Source organism: Theropithecus gelada, chromosome 7b (assembly GCF_003255815.1).
Source record: "Theropithecus gelada isolate Dixy chromosome 7b, Tgel_1.0, whole genome shotgun sequence".
Lineage (NCBI taxonomy): Eukaryota > Metazoa > Chordata > Mammalia > Primates > Cercopithecidae > Theropithecus > Theropithecus gelada.
Genome location: NC_037675.1, coordinates 79,787,930 through 79,811,932, shown reverse-complemented (window position 1 = coordinate 79,811,932; position 24,003 = coordinate 79,787,930). Strand labels below are relative to the sequence as shown.

General features: G+C 42.3%; 1 protein-coding gene across 17 annotated transcripts in view; it reads right to left on the bottom strand.

The window, feature by feature from the left end:
• NRXN3 (neurexin 3) overlaps window positions 1-24,003 on the bottom strand; it is a 1,630,631-nt gene that overhangs the window by 1,434,650 nt on the left and 171,978 nt on the right. Inside the window, exon 4 of one of the 17 annotated variants that reach the window (XM_025391721.1) lies at window positions 10,589-10,607. The exons of the other annotated variants lie outside the window; for them this stretch is intronic. Coding sequence (XP_025247506.1) covers window positions 10,589-10,607 — 19 coding nt within the window. The remainder of the gene's footprint in view (window positions 1-10,588; window positions 10,608-24,003) is intronic. 17 annotated transcript variants of the gene reach the window in all.

Below are 24,003 nucleotides of genomic sequence, written 5' to 3'. Positions count from 1 at the left end.
GTCACGGATATTACATGAAATAACCCACAGGAAGCACTTAGCATGTTGCCCTGCACACAAGAGCTAAATAAATGATGGCCATGATTCCTGTGGTGGTTTTCAATGCTAGAACTATCCTGACAGAACCAATTTGACACTCCCCAATTTGAAAGGCAGTAGAGGGTTATAGGTAAGCAGACTCTAAGTAACTGTGTTGTCCAATATGCCCTCATGAGCCACATGTGCCTAAGTTTAAATATAATCAATCAAAATTAAATAAAATGTAAAATTCATGTGTCTCACGAGCCACATTTCAAGAGCTCAATAGTACATGTGGGTGGTGGCTTCCTTACTGAAAGCAAGGATTCAAAACATGTCCATCATCACTGAAATTTCCACAGGACAGGGCTGCTGTAGAGTAAACTGCTGGAATAAAATCCCAAATCTGCTCACTGATAGTTCTTTGGCACGGTTATTTTCCTCCTTGTGCCTCAGTTTCCTGACCTGTAAAGCAAGGATAATAATAGTATTCACCTTGTGTGGTTGCACTGAGGAGTATATGAGTTAATATAATTAACGTGCTTAGAATATAATTAATGTAGCCTGACATACAGTAGGTGACATAAAAATGTGTGTGTTTATTATTACGGGGGTGGCTGGCATCATTGCTAATATGCTCAATTATACTTGAGCCACTTGGCACCACAGCATCGACATTTAAACCTGTGTATCTCTCCTATACCTGAGATGTTCTTCTCTCCCACCTTCTACCTCCTGCCCACCTGACAGATTCCTACACTGCCTCTAAAACCCAGTTAACCTGTGATATTCTCTCCACGGTTTTCACCAAAGCACTCTCACTCCTGGCAGAATTCATTGCTTCTCAAGCCTACAAACTCTGGCAGCCATGCCTGCTGATTCTTCACTCCACCATTCTGAATTCCGATTGCTCTGGGTTCCTGCTCCTGTCATATTCCCTTGAAATACCAACTAAGATTTGCGATTATCCTTGGAAATGAGAACAGGGCCGCATTCTGGGGAGCAGCCCACTGCAAGTCAGCAGATGGAGCCTTGCAAACCCTTTCACGATGAAACGCATCCAGAAAGAGAAGCAAATGTGATGTTGTGCCTTGGGCACTGTGTCCATCACAAATCCCTGGACGTCGATGTGTGACCTTTGGAAAAAGTCTCACTGGCTGAAATGTCTCTGCATTGTTCTTTGCCTGGCAATGAATTATTCTGGGTGGAGATGAAAATGTTTCATTAAGTAATTTCTCAAATAGGTGAACTGGGAAGCCCAGAAGTTTGGGACTGGGAGGGGAATAGAATCTGAACACTACACTTTTGTTTTCACAGAACATTTATTGCTTTAAGTACATCCTAGGAAAATAACATTTATCAAGACAAAAGAAAGTTGCCAACTTTCAGAATAAAAATGTCTGTAATGTGAGTGTGGTGACTAAGCCAGGAGGCAGAGCAATACTACTTAGCAGCACTATAACCTCAGCCACAGCCCTGAAGCTTTCTGAGACTCAGTTTCCCCATTTGTGAAATGAAGGTAACAATCTACCTGGTAAAAAGGAAATGAGGACAAATGTACATGCACACTTCTCACAGGGCGTGTCATACAGCAGACCCTCAATCAATAGTGGCTAATACTATTTGTGGATTCCAGAGAAGCTTTCCTTCCAATAACAATCACATAAAATTTTTAAAGAATCAGGAAAGTGAAAACCAGATAAAAATGCATTTCTGTGATATTAAGGCTGAGAGTTACAGAGCCACAAGTAAGCAAACATGAATCTCCAAATTAACTATAACTCAGCCAGATTGCACATATGTCTCTGCAAAGGCCATTTAATAACATGTGGAATTCTACAAAATCCTCTACATGGTACTAAGTCAAGTTCCCATAGAAGGGGCATGTGGACAACCAGAAACTGTTGCACAGCTTTAGCTGCCTGCAAGCCCCTCTCTGTCAGTTGTCTCTAGACAACTAGCAAGCTCAGGTCTCTTGGATTTTAGTGGAACTATTATTCATCTCTGTTTCCCTCTCTTCTCACCACCTGGCCTCCTCTTGGTCACAGCTGCTTCTTGAGTGGAGCAGTCTCTGCATTTTCTTCACTTCTTGTTCACTTGCAACCCATTGATCATGGCCTTCACCCACTCCTCTGTAGCTGTTCTCACCATGGTCAGTAGTATTCTTTTATTCATCATGGCTGTCCTCACATTCCGACCTGAGCATCCCTCTGAGCAGCTATCCTGACTCAGAGGCAGTGTGAGAAGCAGAATTCTAAGAATGACCTCCAATGACCCTCACCTTTGTCCAAATCCCTCCCTTTTGAGTATGAGCAAATAAGATGTGACTGTTGTGATTATGTATGCTATATGGTATTATGAGTTTAATTGCATCCCCCCAAATTCATATGCTGAAGTCCTAAACCCCAGTATCTCAGGATGCTGTGTCCTTACTTGGAAACATGGTTACAGACGTAATTAGTTATGATGGGGTCATTCGGGTGGGCCTAAATCCAATATGACTGGATGTCCTGATAAAAAAGGAAATTTGGACAAGGAAAACACCATTCAAATACGAAGACAGTCATCTGTCTACAAGCCAAGGAGAGAGGCCTGGAACAGATCCCTCCCTCACAACCCTCAGAAGGAACCAATCTTGTCAATACAGACGGTCCCTGACTTTGGAAGATTTGACTGACAATTTTTCAGCTTTACGATGGTGTGAAAGTGATACGCATTCAGTAGTCGCCTTACTTTTAGTGCCCATACAACCATTTTTCAATTTCAGTACAACATTTTGATAAATTACATGAGATATTCAACATTTTATTGTAAAACAGGATTTGCCTTATGATTTTTGCCCAATTGTAGGGTAATGTAAGGGTTCTGAGCATGTTTAAGGTAGGCTGAGCTAAGCTATGATGTTTGGTAGGTTTGGTGTATTAAATGTATTTTCAGCTTACAACATTTTCAACTTACCATGGGTTTGTCAGGACATCACCTCGTTGTAAGTCAAGGAGCATCAGTACCTTCACTTCAGACTTCTAGCCTTCAGAACTGGGAGGCAACAAGATTTTGTCGTCTGAGCCACTGTTTTAGTCCATTTTGTACTGCTCTAATAGAATGCTGGAGACTGGGTAATTTATAAAGAGCAGAGGTTTATTTCTTACAGTTTCTGGAAGCTAAGAAAGTCAAGGTCAAGGAGCCTATATCTCAGGAGGGCCTTCTTGCTGCATCATCCCATAGTGGCAGGTAGAAGAGAGCATGCACACAAGAGAGAGGGGAAGGGAGCTAAACTCGTCCTTTCTTCAGGAAACTACTTCAATGATAACTAATGCGCTCCCTTGATAATGACACTAATCCATTCATGGGGTACAGCCCACATGACCTAATCACCTCTTAAAGGTCGCATCTCTCAACATTGTTGCATTGGGGATTAAGTACCCAACATATAAACTTTGGGGGACACATTCAAACACAGTAGCCACCCAGCTTGTTATGGCAGTCCTAGCAAGCTAACATATATGGCAAAAGGAAGATTATCTAGGTGGGCCCAATAAAATCACATGAGCCTTTAAAAGGCAGAGCATTTTCTCCAGTAGGTAGCAGAAATCAGAGATTTGAAGAATAAGTAGGATTTGATGCGCCATTGCTACCCTCGAAGATGTAGGCAACGTGACAAGAAATCCAAGAGACCCTTAGGAGCCAAGAGTGGTTCTTGGCTGACAACAAGAAAAAAAGTGGGGACTTCAATCCCATAACTGTTAGGCACGGAATTTGGCCAGCAATAGGCATGAGATTGGGTTAGGGTTCTTCCCAGAATCTGCAGATAAGAGCCCACCCAGGCAACACCTTGAGTGCAGCCTTGTAAGACCCTAAGCAGAGGGACTCATCAAAGCCTGCTTTTGCTTCTTACCTACAGAACTGTGAGCTAATAAATGTATGTTGTTTTAAGCCACTAAGTTTGAGGTAATTTGTGACAGCAGCAATAGCAGAATAATATAGACTCCAACCCTCAGATCTCTTCCCTGATGGGTTTTCTTATAGGATAATGTGAATTCTGGGTTCTTAGTCATGGACTGCAAGCCCTTCACTAAGTTTTCTCCACTCCTTACTGCCACAGTTTCCCCACTGGTCAGACATTCCTGATTCCAACAATTATACCTGTCTGTCAGGTATACCTGCCAGTATGTCAAGAAATCACAAGGGACTTGGAATTGAAGGTATTAGGATAAGAGGAAGGTGAGGGAAGAAGGAATTAGAAGACAATATAACTTAAAACCAGGCAAGGCAGCTTTACTGAACTTCTCTTTTTCACCTGATGCACAGGAGCTTGTCCAGGCCACCAAAGCTCTCTGGGCTTCTCACCTGCTAGAAAGAAACTATTTCCTTCCTCATGCACATGCTTGACATCTTCCACTCCCCTACACTGACACTTTTTCACCGTTGGACCGACAGGGTCAGGAGAGTTTGTTCTAGCCAATGCTGAACAGCTCGATACTTCTCAGAGGTAAACTTTGGCAGGCAGCAAGGGGACAAGTTGCAAAACTCCTTTAGATAAAAGGAGACAGCACTGCAGGCACACATGGTGGAGAAAGGAGCTGAGACATGTCAAAAAAAAAAAAAAAAAAAAAAAAAAAAAACCTGAGTGCAGCTTTGGAAGATGGGTCTGGCAAGCCATACACACACTAAGGAGCAGCCTTGGCATGTGAGCTGCTAGAATTCCCATCTGGAAATTCTGCAGGGCAAGTCAACGTGACTGGTGTTCTGAATATGCCAATGTTAGGATACAACTTTCAGAAACAAATTCTTTTTCTTTCAAATTATTCTTTCTTCAAGTTCCAGACTCACCTCTTCTTCTGGAGGTCTCATGTCCAAAATGAATCCATCATCTTTTCCTCCCCTATAATGTCACCAGCACTGAATACCCAGGTAAAAACTCTGGCCACAGAAAGCGTGTAGCCTTGGGTTCAAATTCCAACTCTACCTTTTACTGGCTTACTGACCTTTAAGCCTTAGTTTCCTCATCTGCAAAGTGGGGATAATAATAATACTTACTTCCAAGGAAATGTTGTAAGAAAATAATGAGAAAATTCGTGTAATGGATGTAGCTTAGTAACTGCCTATAGAAAGCATGCAATGAGAGTTAAGTTCCAATATTGCTATTATCATTATTACTTTATAATCTGTAAAACTGAGGAAGTAGACCAGTCACTAAAGCTAATTTCAACCCATAAGCATCCATGAGGTCTACATGTAATTTTTTTGAGATGCTCCCTCCCACTTATCATACAAAGACCAAAGACATACTCCCCAACACACACGCACATACTTTCCTTCCCCTTTGTCTTTCTTTGCTTCTGCTGTTCCTTTGCCTACACAAAAGATTTATACTTATTTCTGTCAAAATCACATCAATTTTCCAAAACTGAGCCAAAATGTCAAATAATCAACAGAACCTTCCCTGATCCTCAACTAGAAACAATCCCAGTCATTCCTATACTCCTATTGCCATACCCTTAGGGAACATCACATTGTGTACAGTACAGGTATTCGAGAATACTCTTCTTCTCTCCCCATTAGATTTAAGCTTCTTGAGGTCAAGTGATGACAGTAATTCACCTTAGTTTCCCTTAGTGCCAGTCAAGTTCCCTGGACCTAAAGGGGATGAAATCCACAAACATTATTTGAATGAATGACTGAATGAGTGCAGATTCTCCTGTGTACCCTCTGGTAATAAAGAAGGAACCACACCCAGGGGAAATACACAGGCTGCCTTGCTGGTCGGCTTCAAAGGCTTCCATGTTTTCTAAATACATCAAATCAGTACTTAAGGTGGATTTCACTCACCTATTAAAATAACAATTCATTCAGTATAAATTGTCTTAGAAAAATCTTTTAAGAATTAGAAAACAAGGGAGTTGGGCAGAAAGGCAGAGGAATGAAGTAGATGCTAATAGCCTTGGACCTGCAATTCCCAGAACTCTCTAGGATGAATATGAACTCTAAATGCCCAGAAGGAAAAAAAAATAAAAACAAAATAAAATCGACTCCCCAAAATTGCAGTCCATCTTTACAAGGTCAGCACCAAGTGAGCACAACCTTCAGCCGTCTGGTCAAGGTTGGTGGATTAGGATTTATTTCTTTATTGTCCCAAATGGGTTAGTAGAGAATTGTTTCTACCACAGTGCACCTACTTCTCTGAACGAGCGCTATGCAGGGCAGAGGTATGAAAGCCTTTCAGCTGGATGCACATGGACTGAGCTGGAGGACCACTCGCTATGAGAGTCCTAAGTTGGGGGGGGGTCCCTGACGGTCCCACTGTTTTTGGCTATAAATCTAAGGAAACAAGATGAGAAGGAATGTGGCGTCTGGACAAGAGCACTGGGCCAGTATTTATAAAACCTTAGGTGCTGGCTTTGTCCCTGCATGTCTGCTTTTATGAAAGTCACTTAGCCTCTTTGACTCTCACTTGTTCCATCCATGAAATGAGAAGTTTTAGCCAGATTGGTGGAAACATTTAGCCATAGTAATGCTAGAAGAGTGCCTCTAAAAATACTAATACCCAGAGTTCACCCCACAGATAGATGGATTGGTCCAAGACAAGACTCAAGCATCAGTGATTTTAAAGTTGAGAACAATGGGATAAAATAATTATTCTTTTCATTTTTTTTTTTAAATTGAGGCAGGGTCTTGCTCTGTTACCAAGGCTGGAGTGCAGGGGTGTGATCACTGCTCACTGCAGCCTTGACCTCCTGGGCTCAAGTGGTCTTCCCACTTTAGCCTCCCAAGTGGCTGGGACTGTAGGCATGCAACACCATACCCAACTAATTTTTTTAAACATTTGTTTTAGAGATGGGGTCTTGCTATTTTGTCCGCACTGCTCTCAAACATCTGGACTCAAGCAATCTTCCTGCCTTGGCCTCCCAAAGTGCTGGAATTACAGGCATGACCCACCATGCCCAGCCCAGCCCTTTCAATTCTAATGCTCATTGATTCTGTAGGAATCTTTCTAGAAATCAATAAGTTTCGTTTTCATCATAGGGGATACATCTGATACAAAAATCTGACCGAAAACTAAGTGATCTATATGAGTAATAATACTGACACATATTTTCAGCTCCTAATGGTCTACAAATCTGTATTCTCTGAGTTAAGACATCTCTGGGGTGTTGTGCCCAGGCCTCCATCACTCGCCATCCTAACTCCACACAGACCCTATTAAAGCAGGGCTTGGTCAGGAGAATGGAGCAGGAGCTGGCACAACAAATAGAAGTCTCTGTGTGTCTGAGTGGCTCCTCATGCCAAAGCAGGTGCTAATCATTTTGTGTGACTCTCTGACTAAAATCTTTTCCAAGCACATTCCCTTTCAAGTCCATACTCTGAAGATATATGATTAAGTTGACTTTATGATACAGATTCATCACATTGATTAATAAGTTTTGGCAGCTAGAGTCAGATTTGTATCCACACTAAAAAGAAGAAAGCTGAGGAACCAACAATATGTAGCACATGTTGCATATTTAATAGTAATTACTGGCTGGGCGTGGTGGCTCATGCCTATAATCCCAGCACTTTGGGAGGCTGAGGTGGGTGGATCATTTGAGGTCAGGAGTTCGAGAACAGCCTGACCAACATAGCAAAAACCCCATCTCTACTAAAAAAAAACAAAAACAAAAACAAAACTGGGCATGGTGGCACACACCTGTAATCCCAGCTACTCAGCATGAGAATTGCCTGAATCTAAGAGGTGGAGGGTTGCAGTGAGCCAAGATCATGCCACTGTACTCTAGCCTGGGTGACAGAGCAAGACTCTGTCTCAAAAAAAATAATAATAATAGTAATTACTCGTCTGAGGTTGGGGTTAGACTTAGGGTTAGAGTTGTAACATCACTGGGAATCAGGTTAAGGATAAGATTGGTGTGATGATTAAAATGATTAATTTTATGTGCAAAGTAGATTGGGCTGTCAGGTACCCAGATATTTGAACAAACATTATTCTGGTTGTTTCTGTGAGGGTGCTTTTTTGGATGAGATTAACATTTAAGTTAGTAGGCTGAATAAAACAGATTGACTGTGCATGGGCCTCATGCAATCAGGTGAAGGGCAGAATAAAACACAAAGGCTGACCTCCCCCAGTAAGAGAGAATCTGTCCTGTCTAATGGCCTTTGAACTGAAACACTAGCTCTTCCTCAATCTCAGACCTGTCAGTCTTTAGACTAGAACTACAACATCAGCTTTCCTGGGTCTCCAGCTTGCCAACTCACCCTGTAGAGCTTCGGACTTGTCAGCCTCCATAATCATGTGAGCCAATTTCTTGCAATAAAAATCTCTTTTCTCTCCTCTCTCGCTCTCTCTCTCCCACCTCCCTCTTTCACTCTCTCTCTCTCTCTCTATATATATATATACACACACACACACACATATATACATCCTATTGGTTCTGTTTCTCTGGAGAACCCTGAATAATATAGTTGGGATAGAGTTGGAAATTGAGATAGAGTTGGGGTTATAGTTTGGTCTAGGTTGGGGTTAGGATTGGGGAACAGAGCTGGGCATATGGTTGGGAATAGGGTTGGCGCTGGCCTAAGTTTTGGCTTAGGGTTGAATTAGGGGAGAGTTGTGGAGTGAGACAAAATGTCTAGCATCACTATTACTGATGTGACCTTTAACACGGGAACAGAAACTGATTATTGAGTGGCTGCCAAGTATTATTCTTGATTCTTTTACTTGCATAACAATATCAGCAATACTTATTCTTCTTAAGTCTCAACTACATGGCAGGTGTTATCTTCGTGATTTTGGCTTTTACCTCATTTAATCCTTTTAAAAACCCTGTAAAGTAGATATTACCCTATATTTTTAAACAAAATCAGAAAACTGAGGTCATCAAGAGATAATCAAACATGTCCAAACTCAAAGGTGGGAATGTGATGCTTGAACTCAGCTATTTCTGACTCCAAAGTCATTTGGTGCCTAAACACTGCCTGGGATGGTAAATAATCAGTACAGTTTCAGAAGGAATGGTACCAGCTCCTCTTTGTACCTCTGGTAGAATTCGGCTGTGAATCGTCCGGTCCTGGACTTTTTTTGGTTGGTAGACTATTAATTATTGCCTCAATTTCAGAGCCTGTTATTGGTCTATTCAGGGATTCAACTTCTTCCTGGTTTAGTCTTGGGAGAGTGTATATGTCCAGGAATTTATTCACTTCTTCTAGGTTTTCTAGTTTATTTGCATAGAGGTGTTTATAGTATTCTCTGATGGTAGTTTGTATTTTTGTGGGGTCAGTGGTGATATCCCCTTTATCATTTTTTGTTGCATCTATTTGATTCTTCTCTTTTTCTTCTTTATTAGTCTTGCCAGCGGTCTATCAATTTTGTTGATCTTTCAAAAAAACAACTCCTGGATTCATTGATTTTTTGGAGGGTTTTTTGTGTCTCTATCTCCTTCAGTTCTGCTCTGATCTTAGTTATTTCTTGCCTTCTGCTAGCTTTTGAATGTGTTTGCTCTTGCTTCTCTAGTTCTTTTAATTGTGATGTTAGGGTGTCAATTTTAGATCTTTCCTGCTTTCTGTTGTGGGCATTTAGTGCTATAAATTTCCCTCTACACACTGCTTTAAATGTGTCCCAGAGATTCTGGTATGTTGTATCTTTGTTGTATCCATGTTGGCAGCACACCAACATGGCACACGTATACATATGTAACAAACCTGCACGTTGCACACATGTACCCTAGAACTTAAAGTATATAAAAAAAAAAGAATTGGTAATGTCCCCCAAAGGACAAGAAACCAGGAGGGACCCATTTCTTCCTCAGTAGAAGGTCAGGAAATGCCTCTGGCTAGTGGGTAGAGGTGGGAAAAGGAAGATGTATTATCTTTCTTTCAGGGCATCAGTGATACCTGTGTTCTTAGCCTGGGCTCTGATTTGTAACTCGCTTCCCTGAGTGAGACTAGGGGCATTCTTTCTTTCCAGGGGAGACTCTGTCCCCCTTAGTCTAAGTGATAAGCAGCCTCCATGTCCGTCTTCTGCTCTGAGACAACAGCAATGAGTTATTTTCTTTCTTCATATCAACCCCTTCTGGGACCTACCTGAAGATGCAATTTCTTTTACATTTTTCTCCTCCTTCGGAAGGCTCCTTCCAGAGTCACATAAATGCTGGATTCATTATACCAGTTCTAAGGTAGAAGCCTGTGTTAAAGAGGCTTCGATAGATCTTTTAAACAAAGCTGGCAAAATATTTCACTTACTCTGTGTTTTTTGTTCCCTCATGTCCTCCAACAAGCTTTATCTCCTAGCCCTGCTCTGCCATGGAACCAGGCACCTCTCTCCTCCCAAGCCCCAGGGTTTGGCTCATAATAAACACACTTAGAATTGGAACAGGTCCTTTTATCAGCAGATTTTTAACTCTCACAAGGGAATAGACAGGTTGCCCAGTTCCTATTTCCCTGCAGGGGAAGTTGAGAAAAAAGAAAGTGAGATAACTGATATCAAGCAAATCTAGAGAAAATAGTTTTGCCTGTGACACACAGACACCGCCTTCTCCTTCCATGGGGGCACCGCTGCCTCCCTAGGAGCCCCTAAACTTGCCCTTACTTTTCCCTTGATCCTTTTGCTCCTCCTTCTCCTTCAGTCTTTTCCTCCTTGGGGCTTTTAAAACCAGTTTTCTCCTCCCAGCCTGATTTTCCTTTTGAGGTAATCAGGAAACTATGAGATTCTGCAGAGCTCAAACTTGAGGGTTGAACATGTTTATTCCAAATCTCAACTCTGCCTCTCTCTGGTTTGGGCAGGACTTCTAACCTCTTCGAGGCTCAGTTCCCATGGTCTGTGATGGGGCTCAGGACATGCTACCCCAAAATACGGCACTTTGGCACGCTGAATATTTAATTTAAAATAATTTGAGAAAACCCAGGAAGAATTTTCTGACCTTCCCCTCAGGCAGGTCATAAGACCCTCACATGAGAGGTTCCCAGTGGAAGGCAGCACCCTTATCTGCCAAGACCAGGGACCCAGGGAGGAATCCAGACAGGCCCGGCTGCGTTTCCTGAAGTTCACTACGCTTACCTCTCACTGTTTGTCCTATCAAGTTTCTCCATGCCTTTCCACCCTTCATCAAGCCTGCCATAAAAAACACTCAGGGTTAACTGTTCTTCAAATCTTGGTTTCCTTATAAGGTTCCCCTGTTCCATAAAACATAGTAAATAATTTTGTGTGCTATTCTCTTCTTAATCCATCTTTTGTTATGGGGGCCCCAGCCAGGAACTTAGAAGAGTAGAAGGAAAAGATTTTTCCCCTTCCTCTGCAACCTGTGAATGGCAGTGAGATCTCCTTCAACGCACAGTCCCTACTGTCAAGGTGTTAGATGAAGCTGTACCTCACATGCCCCTGAAAGAAGCCAAATGCAAGTATCTGAAACAACAGCAGACGTAGTGTCTTTGGGGGATCACAGTGTTTGGGCCACCCTGTAAGGGACGCTATACCCTCTCCTAAGTCCCCTCCAGCCTCTGCTCTCATTTCCTTGATGTGTCCTCTCCCACCTGGCCTTTGAAAAGACAGTTAACTTGAGAAGAGTCAATGAGCTCTCTGGGAAATGGGGAGAAGCAGACAGGCCCCTGTGCACCCCAGGATGGTCCTGCTGGCCTCAGGGCGGGTAATGCCTGCTCCTGGCTACCCACAACCTATGCAGCACATACTTCACTTCCTGAAACTGTACAGGAAGTACCACTTCTGGATCTTCCAGGAATCAGGTGCCCAGGCCACTCACGTGGTGCATATTTATAATTTCTTGGGCCTTGACTATGGGCCAAATGTTACATTCACAGCTAATTTCCTATTAATTAGGTGCTGCAGTTCCTCAGCTAAATAAATAACCAGCCAGACAGGAGCCCTGAAGTTCAAAAATGTCACGGACTGTAGTACAAATCGAAGAGGGGTGTAGGAGGTAGGGCCAGGAGCCAAGAGTGGATGGGGAAGGGGTAGAAAATACATTATTCTGGGGGCTGCTTCTGAAATCACCAAATTATTACTTGTTGGCCCTATAAAGACTTTAGGAAGCTACTGAGAACGTTTCTAGCACTCTTCACTCAGGGTAAGAAGAGTCTGAAGGAATGCAGAGGGTTTAGTTAAGGGGTGGGAGGGGGCCCTGCTGGCCTGTGAACCAGCTTTCTCAGTGGTGTCATCTGGACGGCTGCATCCACTGTAGCACCACCTGGTCCAACCTGAATCACTTGGATGGGCCTTGGGAATATGTAGATTTGACACCTTCCCCACAGGTCATTCCTGTGCAAGCTAAAATTTGGGAAATACCAGGATTCCTGGACAATACTCTAAGATGCTGCAGGACCTCAGCCAAAATCTAGAAACATTTCTGAAACACTTAACTATGTACCAAGTGCCTTCCACGTGCTCCCTCTAGTCTTTTATACTAACAACACAGAATGAGACAGAGACTACTGTTAAACTATAAATGAGAAAACAGAGACTTTCAAAAATTAAATAGCTTGGGTAAGTTAAAGATCGAGGAAGTGGCAGAAGCAGGCTGGTCCATCTTGAGTACATTGGATGCTGGTCTGTCGGTCAAAGACCTCTTCCAGTCCCACCAAATTATCAAGATGAAACTCCTTATAAACTTCTGAGTCTGTAGTTCAGTACAATTTGTAGATCCATCTCGAGGAAGCTGAGAAAATCAGAGAAGCCACTGTCCTCAGACACTGAGCAACCAAGGCACCAGCATGTCCACAACAGGAGTCCAGCGTATTAACAACACAGCAATTACATCAGACTGCCTCTCTCTAAATCTAGATTCCACTTCACTATGTATTTTAGAAACTCTGGGCAATGCACTTTATTTCTCTGTGCCTCAGTTTCTCCATGTATAATGATCACATGGCAATGACCCCCCCATTTCGTTGTTGGAAGGACTGGGACCGTGCACAGGCATTGTATGTCCTACAGATTTTAGGCTTATCCATGGAGTCAGCCTGATGATTCAAACTCCACCAACTCTAGAAATCTCATCCTGCTTCCCTCCAAAAGTAATACCTGAATCATCAGCCCAGATACTTTGCGTTTGCTCTGGGGATGTCTCAGATTACAAAGACTGATTCTTTGATAAATGCTTTATAGGACATTTCCTCTAGCACTATGAATGTCCTTCTATAAATAATTAAACTAAACTGGTTACTGAAAGAAATGATCAAAACCCACAGTAGGAGGACGACGGGAACTTAAATATTTTGCTTTGTTCCAACAGTCTGTCCAGATACTTCCCGATTTCCCTTGGAGGACAGGAGGGTGAAGGGAGGAGCACAGTCCCCACTGCTGAATAGCTTTCACATTGAAGACATCAAGGGGAAGGCCCAGGGACCGAGGGCAGACATTGGATGCAAATTCAGAACAGACAGACATGAAGACTAGCAAGGAAAGAAGACATCTAAATGGATTTTTCTTAAGGGTGCCCACTGCAGACCAGAGGCAAGGACAAATTGGTAAGAAAACAACCAGATGGTAGCAAAAACATAGGAGATAAAATGTAGAAGAAGAAGAGAACTGCATCCTCAACAGGAATAGAGACCTCCAACCTGCCTAGGAACCCCTGCACCCCTCAAGGTAGGCCTCATACTCTGGTCCAAAGAGGGAGCCGTGAGTTTGGTCAAGAACCCCCACAGAATGCATTTCTCTCTTCCATCTAGACTATTAACCACTTTCCTGGAATTCACTTAGGATGCTCTGACCCTAGCCTGGAGTTTTTGCAGATGCTTGTTCACGTATTTTGCCCCTAGGGGAACAATATTTCCTTAAGCGGAAAGTCTTCCTCTCACTGCTAGTATCCAGATTCTTTCATAATAATACTGTAAACCCTTGCTAATAGGCCCTAACTGGACGGCTATAGTGAAGTGGGCATTAAAGGACGCTTAATAAATGCAGATGTATTATTGGTACAATTACTTTTACATCACCATAATACTTTCTAGCACCTGTGGAAACAGGGAACATGCAAGGGGTCTTGGTAAACTTATAAATGTTTGTACCAAGAGAAAAGAATCAGCTGTAGCCAAGGCTGCTTTACTTGAAAAGAGTTTGTGGGCCTTTAGTCTTAATTAACATACCTCTGTCTCCCGACTCCACCTCCATTATGTGGACAAACTCAACCCCACCCAAGGACCAGATTTTCACAAATTCTGTATCGATGAGGCACTGTCATTCCAAAGACAACTCTGCTCACATTTCCAAAATAATGTCCCGGGCAGTGGGAGGTTGGAGGAGGGGGATGTATAAGCGCTCCTAGCAGGCTGTGAGCATGGGCTGATTTTTGCCCCTTAGATATGAATCTATAGTCATAGATTTCAGGAGGAGAAAACAAATTAGTCCAGAGGCTGAAAACGAGCAGTAGGTTTTGGCGTCTGAATGTATCTGTAGCCCATATATTCCTTCCCCTAACAGCCTATGTCTTCTTTCTCTTCCTGTCCTTGGTTTCCATATAAATGTGACTGAGGAGGAATTCTCTTTTTGCATTTTTACTGAGCAACAGTTCAGGGTGGTTATATCGTCACATTTCCAGGAGGAAATGCTAATGAAGCTAAACCAAATCTCCCCTGTCCCCACCTCCAAAAGGCAGAAGCTGGCAAAACCAACACAATTTAGAGCCACTAACTCTACAATTAATCTGATTAGAAACAGTTTGCTTTTGTGTTTCATGCTTTCGAGTTTGGGTACGCATCTTGTGATGTTTGTTTTTAAGATGACACTTTTGCAATAATTATCGGGGAAATTTTCCTATCCACGTCTCTTTCGGGGAGGATTAGCCCTGGGTTTCAGGATGTGAGACTCCATCATCATAATTCTTGGGCTCAAAGGCACTGGCATTTCACAGCCCTTTTCCAGTCATTGCAGTCACTGATCGGTTTGCATTCCTCCATTTCTGATTTCTGCAAGTCTTAATCACTTCATTTTGTGAACTGAAAGAAAGAGGCAAAGCCACTTCCCAAAAGTCTTAGTACCTCTAGCATGTGCTGGACACATGGACTGCACTGGATAAATACGTGTTGATTGATTTCTTGATTGATTGACCCATATTACAATGCAAAGCCTTAGCTCTCTGCCATGTTGAAACACATGCTCTTTCCCAGAAAAAAAAAAATTATACAGTGACTCTGCTAAGAGCTTTTTTTGGCTAACACCATGGTCCCTCCAAACACCACCTCAAAATACTAGATCTGTCTCCCCACCAGCTGACTCTAAACTTTTGCATTGAAGAGTTCATTCATGTGTTTACCAAATGTTTGCAAGAGACTACTCTATGCCAGTAATGGAGGGATGTTCAAAAGTGAAGATACAGACCGTTCAGAGGAGAAGCCACACATTCATCCAATAACCTCAAGAATAAATGCAAAATAGTAACAATGGTAAGAGTTCTGAAGTGTTACAAGGGCATTCAAAGAGGAAACCTGATGGTATGTGGGGGGCCAGGGAAGGTTACCTGGGGAAGTACCATTTGAGCCAAGCCCTGAAGAGAGAAAAAGCAACCCCCAGGAGAAAGGCAGAAGTGCAAGTCCAGCAGTGGCCTTGGCTAGAGAACTTCACCTTTGCACAGCACGCACCACTCCTCCAATCCTCCAGGGACCCGTGAGGAAGGCAGGGCCACTTGTTTACCCAAGAATCTCAGAAGCTCAGGCTTATCCTCCATGAGCCAAATAATAAATGGAGCATCTAGGACCAAGCCCTCTGCTTGCCCTCATTACAGTACTGCATGAGATTAACTTGCCACCATAGAAATAGCTGGTGCTTGCTGCTTTTTTTATGGTTGCAAAGACAATATGTGATTATAAGAAAAAAAGTCAGATAAGAAAATTAAAATCAGGCCAGGCACGGTGGCTCGTGCCTATAATCCCAGCACTTTGGTAGGCCGAGATGGGCGGATTGCTTGAGCTCACAAGTTTGAGGCCAGCCTGAGCAACATTGCGAGGCTTCATCACTATTTTAAAAAATAAAATGAAAGAAAGAAAGAAAACTAAAATTACCTTATACCCAGAGAAATGGCCAATGAAAAATGCTCGTCTGTTTCTCTAGAGAATATTTGCTAGGGAAAGAGAGATGGATATAATGACTTAAAAAAATCAACACAGTACTTTAAAGAGATATTCTCCATTTTTATACCTACATCCATCTCTATTTTATCTATAATATCCCCATTATTAAATACTCTTCTAAAATGTAGTTTTTAATGGTTGAAAAATATTCCTAATATTCTATCTACTAGGCATCATAATTTAACTAACTATTTATATTCCCCTTGTTAGACCAGTGGAATATTTTTAACTGGTCACTATTTTGAATGATTTAGTAACAATCCTCCAGCTCCTACAATGTAATCACGTTTTCTTTCTTCTTTCCTTTTTTTTTTTTTTTTTTTTTTTTTTTTTTTGAGAGGGAGTCTCGGTCTGTCACCAGGCTAGAGTGTAATGGCTCAATCTCGGCTCACTGCAACCTCTGTCTCCTGGATTCAAGCGATTCTCCTGCTTCAGCCTCCCAAGTAGCTGGGACTACAGGTAACGCCACCACACCCAGATAATTTTTGTATTTTTAGTAGAGACGGAGTTTCACCATGTTGGCCACGGTGGTCTCGATCTCTTGACCTTGTGATCCACCCGCCTTGTAATCACATTTTCTAAGAGAAATGTTGATTGGGGCAGTGCTGGGTCCCCATGCTGTGCTGTCTACACAACACACATCACGCTCTCCACCTCTCATAAGTTGCCTACAGCGAGCCTTTGCCCCATGGAGGTAACAGGTGCTCTCCATGAGCCTCCACCTGAATCCATTTTCAAAAACCTACTTGTCAGATCCTAAGCCAAGCCTATAGCAGTGGAACAAAGTCAGAGCCACCAGTTTGCATGAAAACCGAGATCTTGGCCTTGAGTTCATTGGCATTTAAGCTATCAATGCTCTTTTAATTTTCCAATTATCATTGTTCAGATCCTCAGGACATTTTTTAAATTGAGGTGGACCTTAAGTGTGATCTTGAAATTCATAGTTTTTAGGTGAGAATATTCATTATTAATCTATTTCCTAGCTCTTCTTTTGCCTATATATTCTTCCATTCTCACCCTGAAGCTGCACATTTGTTCCCAAGTGCAACACATGATAGCACTGAAAGGTGAGCAGTGTAAATGTTTTGCCTGGAGCTGGAAACCGTTCACATTAGTTTCATGGTGACCCAGATAAGGAACATGATGAAAAAGATAAATTTTATTGCATCCCTCTCTATAACATCCTCTTCACTTTATTATTAATAATCATATTTCATACATCTGTCACTCATATGTAAGGGCATAAATCTCTAGTTGCAAACTGATATAAACTTTGCTCTACTACCTTTCCAGTATAAAGATTATAAGAATTTTACTGAATCATTAAGGTTTGGTTTTGTGATTTTAAAAATTTTTATTTGTAGGTTTTATAATTTCAAAAAGTTTGAAAATCCACTAACCAAGCTAATCTAACAAAATATTGTTCACATACTCATCTACCTTATCTCCCTGCTTAGACTGTGAAGTCAACTTAGGACAAATAACCCAATTTTACCTTTTTCCATCTTCCCTGCCCAAAAGCAGAAGTTGAGTGCTGTGCATACAAGAAGCATCCCTTCTTCCCCCAAAAAACTGTATTATTACCATTGGTAGTCAGGACTTTACGTACGTGTGTGTGTGTACGCACAGATATATATTCATTACATACACACACATGTAAAGTCCTGACTACAAATGAGCCGAAAAAGAGTCGGTTAGCCATGATCATCAATACGAAGTCTCCAAGGCATGTCAGTGCCAAGACACAGTGTTCTGGCTTCAAACACAGTGGAATAAGACAGGCTCCCCTTAACCCAGTCTCTAGAACTATTCCCCTTGCTTAACTCTTTAATTATTCATTACCACTATTGTTTTTCAAGTCCACAATCACCAGAAGGGGCTTAGAATCCCCCACACTCTTAACTGCCACATGGTCTTTTCATTTGAAGATGATGAAAGTTCTCCTTGAGCCCTATCCCCAGGAATAGGTGAAAACTGACTATGAGAGGGAGATCTGGATTAAAAACACTTCCTAAACCAAAATTTAAAAGTTGGACTATAGCCAGGCATGGTGGCTCATGCCTGTAATCTCAGAACTCGGAGAGGCCGAGGCGGGTGTATGATTTGAGGTCAGGGGTTCAAGACTAGCCTGGCCAACATGGTGAAACCCCATCTCTACTAAAAATACAAAAATTAGCCAGGTAGTAGAGGTAAGCACCTGTAATTCCACCTACTCAGGAGGCTGAGGCAGGAGAATCGCTTGAGCCTGGGAGGCAGAGGTTGTAGTGAGCTAAGATCACGCCACTGTACTCCAGCCTAGGTGACAGAGTGAGATCCTATCACAAAATATATATAGAGAGAAATAAAAAATAAATTTAAAAAATAAAAAAGTTGGACTAGAGGCTTAGGAGACAAGCAGCCGAAGAGCGAACTCAGGTCCGTGAACTAGCTATGTGACCTTGGACATGTTACTGAATCTCTAAGTCTCAGTTGTTCTATCTTTGAAATAAGGATAATAATAACCTACCCCAAAGATGGTGCTGAGGGGTAACTGAGGCTCTTCATGTAGAGGTTGGCAACGTGCCCAGCACAGAGTTAGCACTCAATAAACATTAGCTGCACTTGTTAGTGTAAACGTTGTTTGGAAGGTAATATAGTGCCAACTTGAGAACGTACAGTGCTGTGTTAGATTAAGTTCAAATCCCAGCTCCTCCAAGCTTGGGCAAGTTTCTATGCCTCTCTGTGCCTCATCTGTAACATAGAAATGAAAATGTATCTGCTTCATAAACTTATAAATTGAAATGAAATAAGCCAGGTAAAAAGCTTGGCATGGTGCCTGGCATGTTGAAAACATCCAATATATGTACATCATTATTATTAATAGTACTATTACCATTGCTACCAGAATGACTTTCATAGGACATATACCGGGAAAAAAAGGATGTAAGAAAATGCTTGTTTCTAAAGACCAAAAAACGGCCTACCTTTTTCCTCCTGTATTTGCTTTGTTTCCTTGTAAGGCACACTCTGACATGTTTCCAAATCTGCATGGAGTTACTTGCCCCAATCTGTCTACAAATTATAGTAAGAAAGGGGAGTCCCATGTCCTAAGCTCAGAGATCTTTCCCTTCTTTTCTAGGGGCTCATGAACCTTAGCCACCAATGTGGGAATGCATTCTCCCTTCTCCTACCACCTCTGGAATTTACTCCCAGATTCCTTATTTCTAAGGGCAAAATGAGAAATGGAGTACCAAAGGAAAATGTGGGCCCTTCAGAGAAGCTTGGCAGCCCCCAATCCACCAACGTAAATGATTTAATCACCTGTACTTATTTCTAACACACAAAAGCCCCAGAAATGGAGCAGAACTCAAATCCATGTGTGTAAGACTTGCTTAATTTCTCACTTAATGCTAAATAGTAAAACAGCCCCCAATCTCCCCCAGGCTAATATATCTCTGTGTCCTTGCCTAGGCTTTTAGGTCCCAGAGTCATACAAATTTCAGCTTCATGGAGAACATGCACACTAATTCCAATCTAAATATGCAACCTCAGGCCAGGTGTGGGGGCTCACGCCTGTAATCCCAGCACTTTGCGGGGCTGAGATGGGTGGATCACCTGAGGTCAGGAGTTTGAGACCAGCCTGGCCAATGTGGTAAAATCCTGTCTCTACTAAAAATACAAAAATTAGCCGGGCATGGTGGCATGCACCTGTAATCCTAGCTACTCTGGAGGCTAAGAGAGGAGAATCGCTTGAACCCAGGAGGTGCAGGTTGCAGTGAGCCCAGATCGTGCCATTGTACTCCAGCCTGGGCGACAAGAGCGAGACTCTGTCTCAAAAATAAATAAATAAATAAATAAAATAAATGTGTAACCTCAAAACAGGAAGCTCCTCAGATCAAAGGAAACTCAGATTCAAGATGAGAATTCTAAGTCTCCACTGCTCATGTGTTTCTGTGACAACCCAAAGAGGTATTTTCATAAATTCACAAATTCCACAAACATTTATTGAGCATCTCCTCTGGGCCAACCAGTTATTGTGCTGGTTTATTGGGATACTCATATTATTAAGATGGGTTCCTGCCTTCAAGGAACTCACAGTCTGTCTAGTAGTAGAGCTACAGGCCTAAATAAGTCATAATAATGCTATGTGAGAAGTGAAATGATGAGGGGAGATACTCAGGAAATTATGATCACAGCCTGAGAGCGTCTGCGAATGCTCCCATGGGGGGCATGTTTGTGGTGCATCTTCCAGCCCCAGGAGGAGTTGGCCAGGCAAAGGAGGTCAAGGTCAGGAAACTGGGAGAGCGCATCTCAGGCAGAGAGAAGGACATGAACAACAGCGTGGAGAAGCGAATCACGGTATGTAGGAGAGCAGAAAGTTCAAGATGGGTAGTGGTGCAAGATGAAGCTGGAAATGTGGGCAGGAGCCAGACTATGGGGAGCCTTTTAAGCTAAGCTAAGAGTGTGGACAACATCCCACAGGCATTGGGAAGCCATGATGGCTTTAAGCCAGGGGCCAGCATAGTTGTCTCTGCATCTCAGGAAGATTGCTCTGGGGGCTGCAGGACAAAATAGTCTTGAGACCACAAGTGGTAAGACCAGTTACAAGGTTACAGCAGGAGCCCAGATAAGATATAATTTAAGCCTGACTCCTGTCCAGTCCTTATATCTCTGTTGAAATAAAGTCCTTGAGTTTCATTATAAAGCACTTATCATTCACCTAATAGAATTACTAGGCCCATCCTAGTTCACACTGATCCAAATGCCACTGGAGTAAAGTTTTGCATTTCACAAGACCACAGGTGTCTCTGAATTGAGCTAATCTACAAAGGTTGCGGCAGTACAGTTTTTCTACCTGCCTCTCAGTTCTGACTGTGGACAAGCAAATGGAAGCAACAGCGCCCACCGGGATCCATGTGCCTCCAAGTGAGTGTAATTCAGTGTTAGAGCAAAAGCCAATGGCATGCATTAGTTATTACTATAAGACGCAATTCTGCAATAAAATATAATACTGTCACTTTTGATATGTACTAAAAGTGATTTACCAGAGCTCATGGGGAGTGACTTAGATGACTATTTGATTACAATACATAGGATAAATCACCTTCATTTGAGGGTTAAATTATCCCATCTGACAACTCTAGATCAATTTGACAGTTAAAATCAGTGTCCCTACCCTCCCTACCCAAGGCACATTGAGTTTGTCCTGGTTCATGTGAGCGAAAAAAACAAAGCATACAACAGACTCTTCTCTTTTCCTTCCATAGCAATTTCCTATCCTTTATTCAGGGCTCAACTGAAGCCCCTGGTCCTCTGAAGTCATGTCTAAAAACACTAACCCACTCTGCAGTCATCATGGTAAATGTCTGCAGTCCAAATGCAGAGCAGTAAAAACTAAACTTCTCATAAGTTCACCTTGTTTATAAATGATCTAGGATGAGTGTATCCAAGAAAGGTAGTCTTCAAATATGGCTGCCAATCACTCCTCCCCTTTCAAGTACCATCATGCCATTCTGCCAATAATACTCTGAGTTTAATTTCCCTCCCCTTGAATCTGCATTGTCCATGTGACTTGCTTTACTTATAGAATTGACAGTGCACCAATTCCAGGCTAAGCCTTAAGAAGACAAGTGTCTTAGTTCAGGCTGCTGTAACTGAGTACCGCAGAGAATAGACCATGAACATTTATTTCTCATGTTTCTACAGGTTGGAAGTCTGAGATCAGGGTGCCAGCATGGTTGGGTTCTTGGTGAAAGCCATGTTTCTGGATCTGTCTTCCCATGGCCTTCTTTGGTGCATGCATGCAGAGATCTCATCTCTTCCTCGTTTCTCAAGACATTAATTTCATCGTAAGTGCTCCAATCTCATGACTTCATCAAACTCTAATGACCCCTAGATGCCCTACCTCCAAACACCATCAACCTGGGGATAAAGGCTTCAACATATCAATTTCAAGGGGACACAAACATTCAGTCCATAGCAGCAGGGATGCTTCCACTTTGGAGATCTTGAAATCTAGTCACCATGCAAGAAGCTGGGTTAGACAACTGAGCAATAAGAGACCTTGTGAAGGAGCCTTCCTGTACATCCCAGGCTCAGCTAAGTTCATGCTGAATGCAACCACATAAATGACCAGGCTAACATTACATGAAATATAACTAACTGGACGGCTTACCCAGTCAACCCATCAACTCATGGGAAATAATAAATTGTTATTTGTTTAAGCTACCAAATGTTGTGACAGTTTGTTACGAAAGAGTAAAGAACTGACACAGCATCTTTTCTCCTTGACAAAATTGAAACTTCCTCATGAATATATTATAATAACTGGCATAGACTGAGTGCTTTTTACATGATAGACAATTTGTATATATGCTGACATCTCATCCATATGACAGTCATACAAGCTAAATAGTATCCCCATTTAACAAATAGGAAACTGAGGCATAGAGAGGATTAATAACCTGCCCAAGTCTTAGAGCCGTTTCTCAAGTCTGTCTGTATCCAAAACCTGGGTGTTCACTCTCCTGTAATGAAATATATGGTTCAGAAGTAAGTGGGTGGACATTTCTAAATTACATGCTTATTAAAACACCATGGCACAGAAAGATGCATCAGCCTTAGAGTCAGCTTGGAACCAAATCCTGTCTCCAGCATGTGAGCCACCCTTGCTCTCCTCTCCCACATGCTACATGGCAAGATTTTTATATTAATCCAAAGAGTCAGACTTCTCCATTATAAATATAGTATTCTCTACCCCTCCATGATCGTGTGGTTTTTCATCATTTTCTCTTAATCTCCTGTTCTTTGATGCTGTGATTTATTTTCTTTGCTACTTTGACGCAAACTGTTTAAACGGTGTGCCCTTGGACAAAATGCTGATTCTTCCTAATATTTATTATTCTGGACCATCAAACAGATCCTATGATTCCTATCTTGCAGGGTCGTGGAGAGGAATAGATCTCGTAATACAAATAAATCCCCTGGCACTTAATAGGCACTTAATAAAGGGCATTGGTGTTAGTATTAATATTGTTAGGCAGAGTGGCTGATTCTTGGTCTATGAGGTTGAAGCTGCCTATTTCATGAGAAAGGAAAACACCACCAGAATTGCCTAAACATTTTTGGCATTCAACTTGCCCATTTAAAAAGATAGAAAGGGACAACTCCCCTGGTGACTAGACACAATGTGTCAGTTCTAGGTCTAAAGATCAGGACAGTGTGCACAACACCCACCCTGCCCTTACACAGTCACACACACAACACTTGAGTGTCAATAAAAGGCATATGCTAAGGCCTTGACAAGGCCACATGTCACCACTACACTTACACCTTACACACTTCACTACCTCCTCTCAACTTGACAATATCACCCCCAGAAAAAAAAATCACAAATCCAAAAAGGATGGTGTATTAGCCTGTCCTCATGCTGTTAGTAAAGACATACCCAAGACTGGGTAATTTACAAAGGAAAAAGGTTTAATGGACTCACAGTTCCACATGGCTGGGGAGGCCTCACAATCATGGCAGAGGGCAAAGGACGAGCAAAGGCACATCTTACATGGTGACAGGCAAGAGGGTGTGTGCAGGGGAACTCTCTTTTATAAAACTATCAGATCTCGCGAGACTTATTCACTGTCACAAAAACAGCATGGGAAAAAGCCTGCCCCCATAATTCAGTTACCTCCCACCAGGTCCCTCCCATGGACATGTGGGGATTATTACAATTCAAGGTGAGATTTGTGTGAGGACACAGAGCTAAGCCGTATCAGATGGGCCACTGACCTCAAACACTATAGTGGATGTTTTTGGTGCCCCTTCCAGATCTCCTTTACCTTCAAGTGCACTCATCCCCCAACTGCTACAGGTGTTGGCTGCTAATTGCACTGCACATCATCCTTCTCCGCAGAATTGTCTTTAGCTAATGGGAGCCACTTC